The sequence below is a fragment of the Strigops habroptila genome, chromosome 15, assembly GCF_004027225.2.
Source record: "Strigops habroptila isolate Jane chromosome 15, bStrHab1.2.pri, whole genome shotgun sequence".
NCBI classification, from domain to species: domain Eukaryota; kingdom Metazoa; phylum Chordata; class Aves; order Psittaciformes; family Psittacidae; genus Strigops; species Strigops habroptila.
Window position 1 is genome coordinate 3,883,243 of NC_044291.2, and position 17,205 is coordinate 3,900,447.

Sequence of the window (17,205 nt, forward strand, 5' to 3'; positions counted from 1 at the left end):
GGCACCTGCCAAACCAAGGGAGCAGTGATGGTGCTCTGAAGATGCTGCCCAACGAGGCCCATCGCTGCCCAAAGCGCCCGGTGCCTCAGGCACTGTGGTCCTGCCATGTGGCACGTGTGCCATGCCTGCTCGGGACTACCTGCATCTGTGGCGAGGGCTCTGCCTGCTGGGAGCCAGGGGTGCTTGGGGCTGGTAGCCCCTCTGCGTGCCAGCTGTGATCCCCCTGCTCTCACCAGGAGCTGGCTGCAGGGCAGTGGGTCCCTTTTGCCCAAGGGGAAGCAAAGTGGTATTGGATTTCTTTCCACAGCCCTCTCTTTGTTGTCTGATGCAGGATTGGTCTCGGTAGCTCAGGGTGCTGCCTGGAGGGGTGGGCTGTGCAGTCCTGTCCCATGCAGGCCTGTGGGGACACTGGCACCGGAGTCATTTGAGTGGCCTTGGGAGGAGAGATCGATACCTGCCAGCTCCCCCCACACCCTCCTGTTCCGTCAAGGCTGTGTGTGTTTCAGAGTAATGAAAAGTATAATTATGCAGCCCATATTCCTTGATGAAGCATCTTGTCTGCACGTAGATAGCTGCGCATATAAATATTGTGAATTTCCGCATGGCTTTATTTCCCTTGCAAGCAATAGCACCATTACAGCAAATCTTCTGGATTTCCAAAGCAGCAAGAACATTTTCCCTGGAGCTAGATGCCTTGCAAAAAAAGTATTCCCAAAGAATTCCAAGAGTTATTGTTCTCTGTCGCCACATTTGCAGATGTATGCACCCATCCTCCAAGCTGCGAGGCGAGCTGAATGAAAGGACTCCAGCCTTTCAGGAAAACCGATGAAAACAGGCTCAAATCCTGTACTGCACATGCAGGCTTCTCCTAAAGTCAGGATCTTGTGCGCCAGGATTGCGCTGCTGTGACCTGAGGAGTGTATGAAGTGGTGGCGTGCAAGGTGGTGAAGGCAGGTTTAAGCTGCGGGCGCTGTTTGCTCACGGCTGTTTTGGTGGATGTAGGATGGATTGGAGCAGGCTTCTGCTTGTCCTGGCATGGGGAATGTCACCCAGCAGGTGAGGCAGCCTCTGTACCGTGCAGAGCAGTGCAGGCAGCAGTGAAGGCACTGAGACTGTTCATGGCTCTGTTGGCAGCGGGTGCTGCTGTGCCATGTGGCTGTGGGTACCACTCGCAGCCCTCAGGCTGCTGTGGGCCTCCTGCGCTTGTGGTGTGTGCCCCATCTTCATCTTAGCCTGGCATTGAGCAAAAGTGCGGAGAGAGGCTAGTGAGTAAAGTGAGCATCTAATATTAATCATTCCTTTTAAACTGACAAGGGAGGCAGTTCATTTAACCACTTAATCGCTACAAGTTTTCATGGGCTGCTCTTTGCAAATAAATTTAATGAAGAAGCTGTAAATCTAAGAAAGCTTAAAATTTTAATCTTATACAGAAATATTTTTCCTTGTTCTCGTGTTTGTAGTCAATTCTCCAGAGTGTAGTCACATGAAATGTTCTTTAAATGAACATATTTGCTAACTGGCATGATTTCAGTTTTTAAAACATTGGTTCCAGCAATTAGGCATTTTTTTCAGTTCCCAAATGACTAGAGAAATTCGTCTTGATTATAATTGCTCTTAGCCACGCATATCTAATTTGTGTCTTTTTAAGTGTTAATTAGTAAACAGTTTGAGCTGACATCTTTATGTGTTTGTGTGTTGAAAAATGAGGCTTATTGCATATTTAGCTCGGGGCTGGTGCTGCTCGCTGCGACATCCTGACATTGAGGTGCACTTAATGAAGACGCGTTTACCAGTTCAGCGGCGGCCGGGAGGAGCATGACTCGGGGCCAGGGCTGCACCGGGATGCGCTCCCCCCGCCCCCGCTCCGGGTCCCGGCGCCTCCGGTGCCGCCGCTCCGGGTCCCGGTGCCTCCGGGTCCCGCCGCGGTCCCCGCGCGCCCTCTGCCGGCCGCTTGCCTCCCTGCAGGCCCCGCCGGTGCCCCCGGGAGCGGCCGCTCGGTGACTTTGTGGTCCGTGTTCCCGGGAGCAGCCGCTGCTCCGCATCCCGGTGGTGATGGAGGAGGGAGCGCCGGTGGCCTTGCTTGCTCCACAGCGGGCTCGGAGACGTGGGATGGATTCGGCGTTGGAGCTGGGAAGGTCAATGCCACGTCTTCTGGGAGCCAGTGGAGGTGCTGGTCCAGCTCAGCATGCAGCCTGCGCACAGCACCCAGGACTCTTGGCACCACAGCCCTGGCACAACCAACCCGGCCATCACCATGGCTTCATCCTGTGCACAGTGCCAGGGTCAGGCACTGGCAAAGACCCTGAGTTCCTGGGCCTGTGCCACTGCAGCACATCCCATGCCCCAGGCTGGCTGGTGAGGAGCGGTGACAAATAGGCCTGATCCAAGGGAACATCTTGGTGACGTCCCAGGAGCCGCAAATGGGACATGGAGACAGGGGAGGATGGTCCATAGCTGGAGCAGTGTGTGTGCAGGCCTGTGTGCCCAAGCAGCCCTAATGCATCACTTCTAGCACCCGACATGGGACAGCCGCTGCAGCCCCATCCTCTCCTGGGGATGCTATGGCATGGCAAGGGACCACGGCAGCGTCCAGGGTGACCAGAGGTTGTTGGGGTACGGCCCAACACATGCCACGAGATGGCACTGCTACAGCATGCGCTGCAGCAACCAGGCCTGCACGGCTGCGTCCGTCCACTGCAGGGACATCTGTGGAGAGCAGAGACACGTATATAGGAATTTTCACCCACCTTGCTAAACCAGATGGTACCAGCTTGTGTGAATGAGGACGGCAAAGGGGAGACTTTTTGCCTAGCTGCTTTATGTGCAGGATGCATGTGGTTATGTTTGTGCTAATGCTGAGGTTTAGGGTGTTGTGTTCATGCTGGGGTTTAGGGGAGGGGATGGATCCTGCCCAGGACAGTTACTGATGTGTGGTCAGGTGGTGCTGGCAGGCTCACCCACCATGGCCCTGCCTGGGGAGATCACAGCTCAGGGCGCTGCCAAGCCCAGTTCTTACCTTATTCTTCTGCTTGTTGTGTTGTCCCATGTGTCATCCCAGCACTGGCCATGGAGCATGGCTGTGTGGCCGTGCACCCTGGCCCTGGCTGCCTTGGAGCAGCACCCCACAGATCCCTCTGTCTTGCTTTGCCCCATAGTACGACTACAGCTTCCGGACGGAGCAGAGCGCGGCGGCCCGGCTGCCACCCAGCCCCACGAGGTGCCCACCGGTCCCGCAGTCCTGAGCGGGGCGGCCGGCGCTGGAGCGGGATGTGCGTGCATACTACTGAGTGGGATGCGGCGCCGGGGCCATCCCAGACCTCCGCTCGTCCGGCCATCGCCGCCCTCCCTGCGCTGCACCACCTCCTCCTGCACACGCCGCTCCACGCCTTGGGACTGCGCAACCCTTTGGCAGCTGCCCTCACCCTCCCTCGCTGCTGCGGGCTCCTCTCCACGTGAGTACGTGACTGGGAGCCTTGAGGCAGCCCCTTGGTCATCCCCACTTCATAACTCCTGCTGCAGGACAGTGTTAAAAACCAGAGCTGTAACAAACTGCTGCAAACAGCAACTATGAGCTCGTGGACCATCAAGAAATGCTCAGCAGCGAGCCCTGAAAGTAAGGAAGAGCAAAAGATATGGCTGGTTAATCCAGGAGCCTCTGTGCATCCTGCCTGAGCTTACATGGAGCTGATGGGCTCTCGACGCCTTGCAGCAGGAGGCCCCTATGGCACATGGTCCAGCAGGCAGCACCAAGCCACAGCAGATGCCCTGTCTGCCTCCGCCAAGGTCCTGGGCACACAGCAGCTCCACCACAGCCAGGATCAACACAAGGATGTGATCACTTGGCTTTGCTGTAACTGGCAGAGCCGGGGTCACTTACTCAGACTTGCCTTGTGCTCTCTTCCCCAGGCAAGGCAGAGGGGTGCAGAGAGCACAAGCTGCGCTGCTGTTCCCGAGGGGAAGCACCTCTACTTTGCAAAGGGTGTCCACGTGTCTGTCAGGACCAAGAGTGACAAACATCCTGTATTTCTTCCTGGGCTGGATGCTGGCAGCGCCCCGCTAACCCCCGGCCATGCTGCCTGCAGAGCTGAAGCCCTGCTGGCAACTTGGATGCTGTCACCTGCCTGTCACTTCAGACAGTTTTCTAATACTTGCCCCGCTAGCTGCTAAAACAAAAGAGATGTGCCTGTTCCCTCGTGTGCTCATGGGGAAGCACTGAACTCTGACGTAGTGCAGGATGAGAGTGGGATGCATTAAACCCTGACCTCAGCCTCCTTGTGATCGCTGACCTTAGCTCGCTCCCGAGTCAAATGCATGTCTTGGAGAAGTCTGTTGCTGTAATAAGTTATTTAGAAGTGCCCATCTGACTCCGTGCTGCTTTCTCAAGTCTCTGCTGTGGAACAAAGCTACATCATGGCAGCAAAATGGCATTTTTTAAGTAAGTGTCCAAACGTACCATTTTTTATATTGTAAAATACTGATTACCTAACCCTATTGAAATGCAATTGCCATAGTAACAAATAACAGTGTTGTCGCTCTCAGTCTGGGTCGTACGTATGCCCTGACCTGCTTTGCACTGCTTTTGATTGATCTTGCGTTTTCTAGCTGGACAGGATGGTGACTAACAGTAGGTTTTGTACTGTCAGCTTGTATTTTTTATTTGTACATATGTAAAATATTTCTTGTCCAAAGATTCATTTCTGGGTTTAAGGCGCCATGCTGTATTGCTGGAATAATGAGCACAAAATCCTTACCGTTCTGGACAGACTCGTTTCAAGTCTTTGCTTCAACTTCTTCCAATCAGGTAAATTGTTTTCTGAAACTGCCTCTGTAAGGCAAGGCTTTGCCATTGGGAAGTAGAGGCTCCTGTGGTTGCAGGTGTGTTGTATTTGGGCAAAAGACTCAAAGCTATCCCATTTGCACCAGCTCCGGAGCTTTGGTGACCTTCTGGAAGTGCTCGTTTACTTGGAGGTTGCAGCACCACTTTTAGTTCTTATTTATCCTGCAGGAAAGAAAAGCCAGACCTCACTGCCAAGCTTCACAAAGGCTAGATTGATGATGCCGACATCGACAAATGAACATACCATGGCAGCCTGGTCATTCGGCTCAGGTTCACTTGAAGTTCAAATCCACTCCATGCTGTAGCACTATGCCCATCTCATCCATCTTTTGTCTTTCTATTTTTCTGCTTGTAATTTGTTCTGTAGTTTTCTGTGGCATCCATTTATAGCTTCTCCTGTGGCTTAGTGGACATTGCAGGTAGGTAGAAGCCCTCTGCAGCAGTGCATTCCTTGTGGCTTTGGGATGAAGGAGCTGCAGAGATATTCCCTGTTCCTGGTGGTGGAGGAGCAAGGGCTGCAGGTAGGTGCAGGGCAGCCAGTGCAGAGTCCGCAGAGCTCCACGGGCAGTTCCTGCCATTGGGAGATGGGGACGTGGCTGCCAGGAGCTTTTCCTCAAGCCACATCTTCCCACACCCAGGGCAGGGCTGACCATGGAGCAGCTGGAGCACTCCAGGAAGAGCAGGTTTGGATAGCTGCTGAGCCCTGCGATCAGTGGGGTGCTCCCTGGGAACGTCTTGGAATAATGGGTCCATAGCTTCAAGTCCCTTACTGTCAGATTCAGCTTAGAGAGCATAAGTAGATAAAATTGGTGCTTTAATGTTTATAGCAAATTATGTTTGCTCAGCCTTCTTCGAGATGGTGAGCTCAGCTTTCTCTTCAGTACCTACAAGAAACACTGGATGGCTCAAAACGCTGACAGGACATGCAGCTGGGACAAGCATCTAAGAAATCTTCAGGATATATTTGTATAGCTGGTTCTCACTCTTCCCTTTCTTACACTGGGCTAGCAAAGCTGCTTCAGAGGTGCATCTGCAAAGATACTTGAGAGATCAGTTTGATCTTCACAGTGTGTTTCTGCACTGTGGCACTGCAAGAATACCCTGCACTGTAAACAAGAATAGTACAACAGCAGTTCTTGTGGTACAAATGCAGTACAAGGGTTTTGAGCAAGGAGCTACAGCTTCTGAGAGCCAGCTGAGCTCTCAGACCTGCTACTTAAGGCTGGGCATTTCCAAAAGGCAAGGGCACTTCCAAGCCAGTGCTTGGAAGCCCAGTGAGACACGCGGTGCAGGGTGATTGCTGTGTGTGTCGTCTTCTCAGTCCAATGATTATAGGAAGCTTTTTTATTGCACCTCTGAATTTCCAAGATCTTGGGCATCAGGTCAGCGTTTCCACAGGCAGGTTTTATTTGCCATTCCATTAAGTTTTGTACTCACAGCAACTCACTGCAAGGCTGGTCCTTGTATCCTCACAGCAAGTCCTCCCTGTTGGCAGGTGCCATAGCCAATACCAGCATATCTCTGCATCTCACTCCCTCCCTGTCCAAAAAGTGACTGTAGTAGCATCAGCTCAGGCAATAATTATTCAGAGAGCCTGATGCTGGTGTTGTCTGGCTGTGGAGAAGCCTTCTGGAACATAAGGGAGGGGATGAGTCAATGGAAAGCAGCAGAAGTGGATTTGCAGAGCTTTACCAGATGTGCTTGGCTACCTTGCCTCTATTTCTAGAACAGAACTACTCTCTAGGTAGCTTAATCTTGTGGCTGATGGAGAAATTAGTTTGCCAAATTATCATATATCTGCAACAGAGACAGAAAAGCAGCAGTGAGGGGTTTGCTTACTGTAAAATACACCTTCTGATGTGAATTAGTAGTGACACGCTGCCTCCTGGATTTCTCACGGCAAAGAGCAGGTCGCGTGCCGAGATAACTCGTGGGCCATCCAGGCCGGGCTGTGCTGTCTGATGTGTTAACAATGGAAAGGCAAGAAATTAGTCCAGAAAATAATGTAGAGCATGAACTTTGTGATAAAATTCAAGTGTGAACAGTTGTAGCAGGTGCCTTCCCTGGGGGAGCATCTCAATAGCTGTAGTTACATAGGAATAAACTTTGTCAAGCTTTTTTCCTGTGACTGTCACCAAGTTTGCCCGCGGTGTGTTTGTAGGAGAGGATCCCCCGTGAGCCTCCTGTGTAGTGAGAGGTTGTTGTTGGTCTGTAGCATTGGGCTTGTTTGGTTTCACACCCGTCCCTGTCCCCACCAGTTCCCTGAGCTCTCCAGATGAGCCCACACACCGCAGAGCCCGGAGAAGAGCCTGACGTGTGCCGTGTGGACGCTGATGGCAAGGGCATGCGTCCACAGATCTGGGCACCTTCTCTTCAAGTGCAGCCCTAAAAATCAACTTGGGGGAGGAAAACGGGATGCGGCACCTTTGGAGTCGGTCCCACATTGGCCTTCACCTCCCCGCTGCCCTCAGGCAACACGGGCTCTGTCTCCACAGATCTGCCCCCAGCCGCTCTCCCAAAGCATCCCCAGGATCATGACCATAGGCACATCCCATGAGTGCCGGCAGAGCAGCTCCCTGGAGAGCCCATCCCGCTCTTCCCAATGGTGTCTCGCTGTATTCACATAATTACCTCAGCCTTCGAGCCTTGACAAACAGGCGGGAATTGCCGGCAGCAGAGCGGCCTCGGTGTTGGTTATCCCGAGCCATCCCACTCCAACAGCAGCAGGGAGGGTGCTCCCCTGCTCATGGAAAAGCTCAGTAAGGTGCTGCTCAATTCATTCAATACAGGGAAACCAAACAGTTTGGATATTCTGATCGTTTATTGTGAAATCGTTTCCTAACAGCAACAGGTTTAAATGTCATCATGCAAATGGAACAGAGAAACCTTTTATGCAGTTGCAAAGTGTTTTTCTAAGATGCTATGCATTTTGTTGGGTTATTGGAAGTGAATTTACTGTGCATTAATCTTATGAATGTTACTACGTTTTATATTTATTTTAGATGACCCTCCTGTATTTTACAAAGGGAAGTTTCATTGTGTGATAACTTAGTCTGTATTCTTAATATAATTTGTTAAATAAAACTTGTTTTAATCAGTTTATCCTCTGTGCTTTGTGTTTTAAATTTGGAGTTTAAGAAGTTTAAAACCCTGCAGCTCTGACATGCAGGAGTGGAAAGGAGCATCCCTTGAGACCAGCCACTCTTTGTCATCACACATGTTCATCCTTGGACTGGAGAGTCTGCGTAAAGACCAGGGATTGCAGGCTGCAGTGTGAGAGACTCGCTCACAAGGTACTGTTTCCTCTGCCAGAGCCGAGCAGGTTGCCTTTTGCCTCTGCTTGGGGCTGTTGGGGACTTCTTGCACAGTTTTGGTGGGATGTGAGGACCAAGACCAGAGTCTCTGCTCTCAAGCTGCTCAGGAAGGCCAAGGATGCTGCGAAAGATGGGACCTGATTCCAGGCACAGGAGGAATAAAGAAATAGGAGCAGAGGCATCACTAGAGTTGGACCAGGGGCTGCGAAGCTTCAACTTCCTGGTGAACAGCAGTGATTACCTGTGGCCCTGGCTGGCCTCTTGGCTGACTAAAGCAGCTACAGTCTGTCCGTGGATCTGAGGGTTAAGCTTTAGAGGTGACAGCGTCATCCCCCTGTAGGTAATGTGAGGGTTTTGTCCTTGGAAATTATGTGTAAAAAGCCTTGGAAAATCTGTCCAAAATGTCTCTCTCAAAAGGCGTGCTGCAAAGTCAAAACACAGAACTCAAAATTGCTCAACTTTAGCATTTCCTGGAGCACCAGGGACCACACATGGCATCCACACAGGCCATGTCCCAGGTACGTGTCTCAGTAAGTATGTCACTACAGTAAATGATGGCAGCATCAGTGAAACACCTTGTTTATCCTCTGTGAAGTTTAACAACTTTAGTCACTCATAATTATATCAACTGCAAAATTTGCATTGCGTGTAATTAGGAGGAGGTCAAATTAAAGTCATGGAGTTGGCCTTGTCAGCACCAGCTTTCTGTGCTAATTGTTTTTAACGTGTGCGCGCTGGTTCATGGCTGCTCCTTCCCCCAGCTCTTCTGTACCAATGTGCCTCCGCGTGCCAGGGATGCTGGTGCCGCTGCAGCTCAGGGTGGTGGTGGCTCTTGCTTGAGCAGCAATGGACCACTGCAGCCACAGGCAGCAGTTGACAGCAGCGTGCAGTGGGTGACAGCGGTGTGCAGCTTACATGGGGCTGCACAATACATCCCCACAGCAGGCAGGGCTTTCCCCATCCCAGCAGCCGCTCTCCGGTGCAGCGCTGTGGCTTGGAGCTGATGGGACAGAGGCTGTGCATGGATGGGGAGGGAGCGTTGCTGCAGGCTGAGAGCAGCTCTGTCCAACTCAGGACTCCACGGTCTTATGTTTTACAAATATTACAAACTGGGATTCTGCAGAAAGAAACAGGGTTTTATAATCAACTCTGAAACAGCCGTGTTTTAAGAGAGGCAGTTAAGGGTGGAAGTGTGAGGTGCAGGGCAGGTGCTGTGCTTTTATGACTGATGTGTCCTGCGTGGCCCTGCTTTGCTGGCGCTTGGCCGAGCGCTGAGTGGTCTAAGGGCACCTCAGGGATGCTGCTGTGACGGGCCTCAGCTCAAGCAATGGGAGCTGGTGCCTGGTGAAGTCCCTTTGGCTGCCTCCCAGCAGTGGGGAGATGCCTCATTATGGGCAGGACAGGGGAAAACATGTAAAGAGAAATAACCTGGTGCAGGGACTGTGCTGGCAGCAGAGCCCTTCTCATGCGGCTCAGGGGTCCTGCTGCAGTGGCTGCTGGGCCAGTGTCATTGCGGGCAGGTACCCACGTAGCCAGTGGCAGAGAGCCCTGGCCAGGGAAACAGACTTCTCAGCTAGAGAGAGGCTAATAGCACACCACTAAAACTGAAAACTGTTTTTCTTTGTGCTAAATTATGCTTCTGAACTTGACCCAAGCTGGTGGTGCACAATGCGACCTCTGGCATCTTCTCTCACCCCAGCCAATATTTCTGTCTCACTTATTTTGAGTGGTCTTTGAATTAAAGGAGATTAATACCCAAGTTCCCGACATTCTCTTCAGGCACATGTTTTTATAACCTCCTTTTCAAAGTGAGTACCACTTGTTCCACCAAAAACTAAGGAACTGCATCTTGGAGCTGCTGTGGGAGCCGTCACCGGCACCTGATTGAATATCCCGGCCAGGGAGGAAGCGGCGCAGGGGGGACATAAACCAGAGTGGGCCTGTCCCGCACACCAGCTCGCAGGCATGTGAGCTGCCTCCGAGCCATCACCGAGCAACTGATGCCTGTGGACATCAAAGCCACTTCTGCCTATTTAGCTGCTACCACTGGACATGGGCTCGGATCTGTGGCATGGGAAATCGCATGGTGCTGCGCATCCGCTGCCTGGGAATACGGCCGAGCTCCCAGGCGTGCCTGCCAGGGATGACCCTCGTCCTCAACCCTTGGTTTTGGTTTTTATATTTCCTAATTCAGCTGCTCAGAATTCTGGGGTAATTATTTACTGTTAAAAAGATATTATTCTTCACCAAATCTCTCTGCTGTTTCTGCAGTTTTTCTCCCTAAACAGCTGTAATCTAAAGAGCTGCTTTTACTGGTAATGGAAGGGGGTCTCCATCAGTAGGGGTGCTCAAAGCCTGGGGAAGTGAAGGCGTCCTCCCCTCTCTTCCCTGCCTGCTTTAAGGAGACATCTGCCTATCTGCCCCTCCAGACATCCTGTGATGCTTTGGCTGGAGGTGTTTTGCTCACGGACCAAAGCTGGAGCATGGACCTACTGTTCGAATGCACGAATTGGTGGAGGTGATAAAAACAGACAGAAAGAAAACCCAGAGCCTCACCTGCCACATTCCTCAGTGTCATCAGAGGCCAAACTAGTGCCTGAACAGCATTTCCTTTGTTATGGAAACATAAATCTCCATCCACCCAACCATCTTTCCCCCCTCACCTGGATCTCTCTGTATTTTACTTCCTTCTCCTGCGTTTGCCCCTTTCTGGACAAACTAAATTTGTCTGCAAAGGGTGTTTTGGTGCCAAGCAGCCGTTTGTCCCCAGCGAGGTGTCTCCTTGGCCATTCCTGCCCCAGGGAAATCCTCCTTTTGTCAAAGGGGGAAGCAGCAGGCGCAAGGGCTGGCAGGAGCCAGCCGCGGTCCCTGCGGCGTTAGAGGGTTGTGTTGGGCTTTGTGTGCCTGTGGCTTGGTGGTGGTGTTTGTTTTCTTTTCTCCTCTCCCTCCTACAGCTTTAAAAATTAACTTGCCTGGGGAGTTTCTCAAACTCTTTTCCTTTCTCTGAAATGATGGATAAGCCATGTAACTGATTGTCATGGCCCTGGAGAGGATAAACATCTTCTGCAGTTTAAAATGAAACCTCCCCGCTTCTTGGTTAATAAGTGTTGAAAGAGGCATAAATAGAAATAACACAGGATTTCCATGACTAACAAGATGACCACATCAGTGAATGTTGTTTGGGGTTAAAAATGACTCAGCTTTTGCTTCCCTAGGGTAAGATGTTTTATCCCAGCGCAGGAAAGGCTGCCAATAGTACTTTGAAGGTCTGGCAAACGGCGTAGCTGGGATTGTGAACTGGGAAGTGTTTGAATGCAGAGTTAGAAAAAAAAGAGAGAGTCCTAAACTCTGCTCCATGTGTGCAGATTTCTCGAAGATAAAGGAGCCCACAGCTTTATCCCGCTTGTGCTGACTCTTTTCTTTTCAAAAGCCATTTCAGATGTTTTCACTTTTCTGCTTGCTTTGTTGAAAGATGTAAAAATTTAAGACAACCACAAAGTAAACATTTCAAAACTTTCTATTCTGGAAATTAGGGACATTTTCAAAATCCCTCGAATTCCATTTCTGCACTTTCAGAAATGAAGATGTTTGGGGTTTGGTTTTTCCATTGACAAACTTTCCAGGCGGGTTTTTTGTTTATCGATAACCTTTCTTTTCTTTTTCAAAGCCAATAGATTTATTATTCAGTAGAAACACGAGATAAGTAGATGTCTTGTCAAAATAAAGCAGGTTTTCTTTATTAGAGTGAAATAGTAATGAACTCATCTGCTTCCAATATTTATAAAGAGTAGGGAAGGCCATTAATTCTACTGCTTGTGAATAAAACCATCTGTGATTTCTTTCCATTTGATGTGTTTTGGTTTTAATATACATTTTTCACAAATAAGTGCAGGGATTTTTTGTGAAAATGTCACATTCAGAATCTCATAAAGCAGGAACGCAAAGAGGGGGAAACGAAATGTTTTGTTAGCTAAGTAATTTCTCACCTTGCACAGAGAATAAAATTCATGCCAACTTTAACACATTAGGCGACAGAATTACATGTTCAGCTCTAATGCAATCCATGACATGTAACAAGGCAAATAGAGTATGTTTGGAAGTTTGTTTTCCTTTGGGAATCACACAGTACATTTAACCTAATCTGTCCTGACACTTGAATTATAACATTATGAGCTTCTTCAGGGAAGCAAAACGGTAGATGCCTCTTTTTAAAGCAAAGCAGAAGTTAATACAATGGGCGACGTGTCAAGGAGAAAAAGCCCCATCAAACCTTAGTGCAATTCCCTGGAGGAAACGGGGTTCTAGGCTGGGGTTTCTTCCCCCAGAAATGCTGGAAGTCTCGTGACAAACTTCTACTGAGGACGAAATCTGACCTCTAGAATTCCACTCGATTAAACCAAAACCCAAGTGGGACCACTTTGTAGTTTGACTTGTGAGTGTTGGATCTGAAATTAAACTGAGCATTCATCCAGCTGCTCTGCCAGATACTATTTTACAGTCTTCCCACCACCTCATACGATGGAGACCGTCCTGTATCGTACCTTTCTATGCCTGCATGCTCAAAGGAGCGCTCTGCGACTCGCTTGCCAATATGGGATGCTGGTAAAAAGAAGTCCAAACCAAACTCCAGGTAATCTTCTTTGAGGGGCTTTTATGGGTCTGAGCCTTTAAATGCTGTATGCTCAGCTGACAGGTTAGCTACAGTTATATGTTTTAGGGCCCCAATTTAACATCCATTGTTCAACAGGACCAAAGCCGATCCTCAGGGGTTCCTCCAAAACGAACACGAGTGAGTGAAGAAACCTGGAATCAGATAACACATGTCCTCACACACAGTCCGAACTCCTGGTGCTTCAGAGCAGGGAAGGTGCTATCCCAGGGAGGGATAATCAATGCTGGGCAGTTTCCTACACCAGCAGAGCAGGGACCCACGCTGCTGCCACCATCCATGCCCCCACGCTGCCCATTAGCACTCAGGCAAGGTTTCGAGCTCCCATGGGAAGCAAAAGCAATTGGTTTTGGCCAGTGCAGTGTGAAGCCCTGGGAATTATGTTGATCATTCACAGAGTGATCATAAACTGACCTGTGAACAAAATGCTGCTGTAAAAGCCCATGTGTTACCTCTGTCCTCGAGGAACTGGTATTTTTTTTTCCTCTAAATTTTTAGTTTAGAGGATATTAAAAAAATAAATTATAAGCAGAAATTCATCATTGGTTCTCACCGGAAAAAATCAGCCAACTGGTTCTTCATCTGGCGTTTGGGAAATGGAGGAGGGAGAGGAGAGATGGAGCGGACTTTGCTCCAGAGCCCAGTGCCCTCTGAGACAGCAGAGCCCCCCCCTGAGTGCCGCAGCCCTTCCTGGTTCAGGGTTCATGCTCCCTGGTGTTGCCTGGTCCTGGCTGCAGCAAAGATGAGAAGCAGGAGGAAGAGGCTGCGCTGTTCTCTTAGAGAGCTTTCACACTTACATCAAACAGGTGGGTCTGCCCGTGGTTTATAGCTTTGTAATTTAAACTAATCTGGTGTGGAACAATAAGAATACTAATTGTCCAGAGCAGTTTTTTGACCAAATTTTGACAAGTAAACAAACAAAATCTTGTTTTCAACTTTAAGATGTTTTACTAGTTTCCAAGAGCAGGGATGTGTGTTCGATTAGGCCAGGTTTGGGTGGGTTTGTGGCATGTTTAGATTTCCTGGTCTAGGGACACCGAGGCCATGGGACAGTGTGGGACGTGCAGAGCTGCTGGAGCATCAGCAGAAGAGGCTGAGGAGGGACACACTTCCTTGGTGATGGGACCACAACCCTCCATGGATCTCCTCGTCTTAGAAAGCACCAGAAGTGCCGGGTTTAAATGGTAACAAGGAAAATCCATATGGATATTAAGAAAACTTCCTAAAGGGGACGCAGGTGAGGCCTGGGAGGGCCGTGTGGTCCCATCACGAAGTCTTTGCTAAGCACTTATGGGAGCAGTTGGGGTACAACTAAGGCTCTGTGGGGAGGGGAGTGCAGCGGTGCCCTGCCTCTGGGAGCACCCTAGTGGGCTGTTCCCACAGTCATGGCAAAGGGCTGGGATTTGGGATGTTTGGGATTGCTGGAAGCTGGGGGAGGGTGCCTACAGAGTCACTGAAGTGTCAAGAAAACAGGGAGCCCGAGAAGGTCATTTCAGGTCATTTCCCTGCCAGGGAAATGCTCCCAGCAGGAGTGTCTGAACGTAGTTCTTCAAAAACTAGGCAAGAAGCCCATTATTGCTGTTCCTGTAGTGTGTCCTGTAGGAACACCTGAGGGCTTGGCCAGGATGCGTGGTCCAGGCGCTGGAGGATATAGCATGAGTGCTATGGCAGGATGCACTGGGTAGGGACCTAATGACAGCACACCGAGACTTGCTGCTAAATTGGACTCATTTCTTCCCTGTGAGGGTGCTGAGGCGCTGGCACAGGGTGCCCAGAGAAGCTGTGGCTGCCCCATCCCTGGCAGTGTTCAAGGCCAGGTTGAACACAGGGGCTTGGAGCAACCTGCTCTAGTGGAAGGTGTCCCTGCCCGTGGCAGGGGGTTGGAACTGGGTGAGCTTTAAGGTCCCTTCAACCCAAACCAGTCTGGGATTCTGGATTCTGCTTTTCTTACCTGCATAAAAAGATCCATGCACAAAACTCCCCTCCACCCCTAGATCACAAACAGCCTGAGTTACCTGTGACCTCACAGCACAGAACCCACAGCACTGTAACCCCACCTCCCTCCGACTGCACTGGGAGCAGAAGTGCAGAGCCACATGGATTGCAAGGGATGAGGGAAGCAGTGAGTGGGCTACACCACATGCACATCTTTATTTTACAGCAACTAACAAGTTCACCACTGGCTGGGGAAAAACCATCAGTGGGGCCACATGGCTGGCAAAACCCAAGGACAAGCTTTGGGGATATGTGAGAATCAGTTTGTTTCACTGGGGGTAATGGGGGCAGTTTCCTACGACTGACTTTTAGCTGAATTACACAAAGATTTCCTGCTCTTCCCACCTATACCTAAAACTTTTCCCACAGTCTCCTAGCACTGACCTGTCGCAGCCGGGAGAAGCCAGACGATGGACGCAAAGCCCTTAATGCAAACTTTTTTTGCCTGTTCTAACTCTAAATTCCTTTTTCTGCCCAAATGCCTACTTCTATGAAACTTTTAGGAACTTAATTATCCTTGAGACTTCTACCTCTCTGTGAAATCTGGTTTAAATCAGTAAAGAAAAGAGTTCAAAGTTATTGGGCAGGACAGGCAGACAGACAAGCACACAGGGATCACAGGAACCTTGTTTTCATAGGAAACTAGATTAAAAAAATCCCACAGCAGTTACCAGCCCTTTCGGTGGTTCCCCCCTCCTGGGTCTCACACAGGGTGATGCTTGGTGCTGGGGGGCCCATGGAGCAGGCACGGCAATCCCGGTTTATGCTCTTGGTGCAAGGGGAGGGAGACGGGAACAAAACCTGCCTCTCTTGGCCAGGGCTTGCTTGGGCGGTGACTGTGTGACTGTGTCTGGTTTTCCCAGCTGGATGCAGATTCATGACATCCCCGCTCTCTTTGGCATGCAAACCTGTACCTAATTTCTTCTGAAAGGGCCCTGAGGAAGTCAGCAGATGTTATTATTAAAGCATTGAGTATCAGCAGCCTCTGAGATATTGTCAGTCTGTTAATGAGCTGATCAAACTGGGGAAAGCAAGGGCTTTCCCACCTTCTTATTAAGGAAAATAAGACCTCCAAGGTTAAAAGACTTCTTTTAAACTGCACCAGGTTTATAGGTTGCAAAATGTTCTTTAATCAGTTTATTCTTAGACAGTTAGAAGGCCCTAACTGTCCAGGCACAGGAGTGGGCATTATCTTAAATGGTCCCCATAAGGAAACGTAACAGCTTTATCTTGGTAGGGTTTGCTGGCATTTTTGCTTGCTAAGTCGTTGTCTTAACCAGCCTTGCAGTTTCTGTAATTCTTTTGTGCATCACTGCCAGCAGCTCTGCCCCAAGGCTTCTGCTGATTTGTGAATTACTGTGTTTTGCTGTTTGAAAGTTAAACCAATTTTCCTATCAATATATTTATATTCTCGGTTTGGCAAACCTTAAATTTCCCAAGACTGTAGGGGCCACAAGATGCACAATTGAGCAAGAAAGGACCCAAAGTCTCCCTGCGCCTCTTCTGTGCACTGCTGAGCCTATTTCTGTATGCGAGGATGCACTAGATACTACTCTCCTTAAAGCAGTATCTAATGGGGAAACCGATTTGTTGGGTATTTTTTTTCTTAATCCTATATTATCTGGAAGTTTCCATGGGGTTTTTCAGCTGCAGGGATGTTCAGAATGTGGACAACAGTGCCAATGAGATTAGAGTAAATTAGTAACAGCTAGAAGTTTAAGAAAACGGTTATTATTTCTACAGTTCAGCAGAGGAGCATGACATGCCTCAATAGTGCCTTACCACTAATACCACAGGAGACATGTCCGAGACCTGACTAGAATAAGCTGAAACAAACCCATGTCTTGGGGAGCTTCATTATATCCAAAATGCAGTTGGGTAAACAGCTACAGGGGAATGCTCAGAATAAGAGAATGCAGAGAAGGCTCCTTTTAATCCTCTCCATCTGCTCCTTGGTGCAAGCATGAAAGAAAACAAGGTGGCCAGTCCCCACCAAAGTGTTCAGCAGCCCTGATATGCCCTGCCATGGGGAACTCGCCCTGTCTATGCCCACAGGAGGCTCCGCAGTCCGGATGCTCATCAACACTTCCTTCTCGCTATGGGTCACTGAGCTTCACATCCATGTCTTGATTTATTTTAGCACGGACATATTTATACCATCTGATAAGCAGCGAGTGCTATAAATATGCCTGTGCACTCGCTTTTGCTATGCACCAGTGAGGAAGGGGCATGTTGTGATAAATTGACCCTGAAATATAGTGTATGTACATGATTTTAAAGAGGGGAAAAGATTGGGTCAGTTTGGTGTCTTTCAGTTGTGGTTCAATTAGTTATTTTTAAAGATGTCTGCTGAACTGTGGCTTCCAGGGAACATTTCTGACATCACCTAT

The 17,205-nt window shown here is 49.6% G+C and overlaps 2 protein-coding genes across 9 annotated transcripts in view; both read left to right on the forward strand.

Moving 5' to 3' along the window:
• MVB12B (multivesicular body subunit 12B) overlaps nt 1-7,937 on the forward strand; it is a 62,799-nt gene extending 54,862 nt beyond the window's left edge. For 4 of the 8 annotated variants that reach the window (XM_030506904.1, XM_030506905.1, XM_030506903.1 and 1 more), the window contains one exon: nt 3,156-7,935. In XM_030506904.1, the coding sequence (XP_030362764.1) occupies nt 3,156-3,242 (87 nt within the window). In that variant the 3' untranslated portion in view covers nt 3,243-7,935. Of the gene's footprint in view, nt 1-3,155 lie in introns of all 8 variants that reach the window. The other 4 variants (XR_003994456.1, XR_003994457.1, XM_030506906.1 and 1 more) reach the window with 2 other exon arrangements.
• The window catches only part of LOC115617185 (collagen alpha-1(I) chain-like), a 59,580-nt gene continuing 45,642 nt past the window's right edge, over nt 3,268-17,205 (forward strand). The window contains exon 1 of the mRNA XM_030507405.1: nt 3,268-3,452. Within this exon, the coding sequence (XP_030363265.1) occupies nt 3,268-3,452 (185 nt within the window). The remainder of the gene's footprint in view (nt 3,453-17,205) is intronic.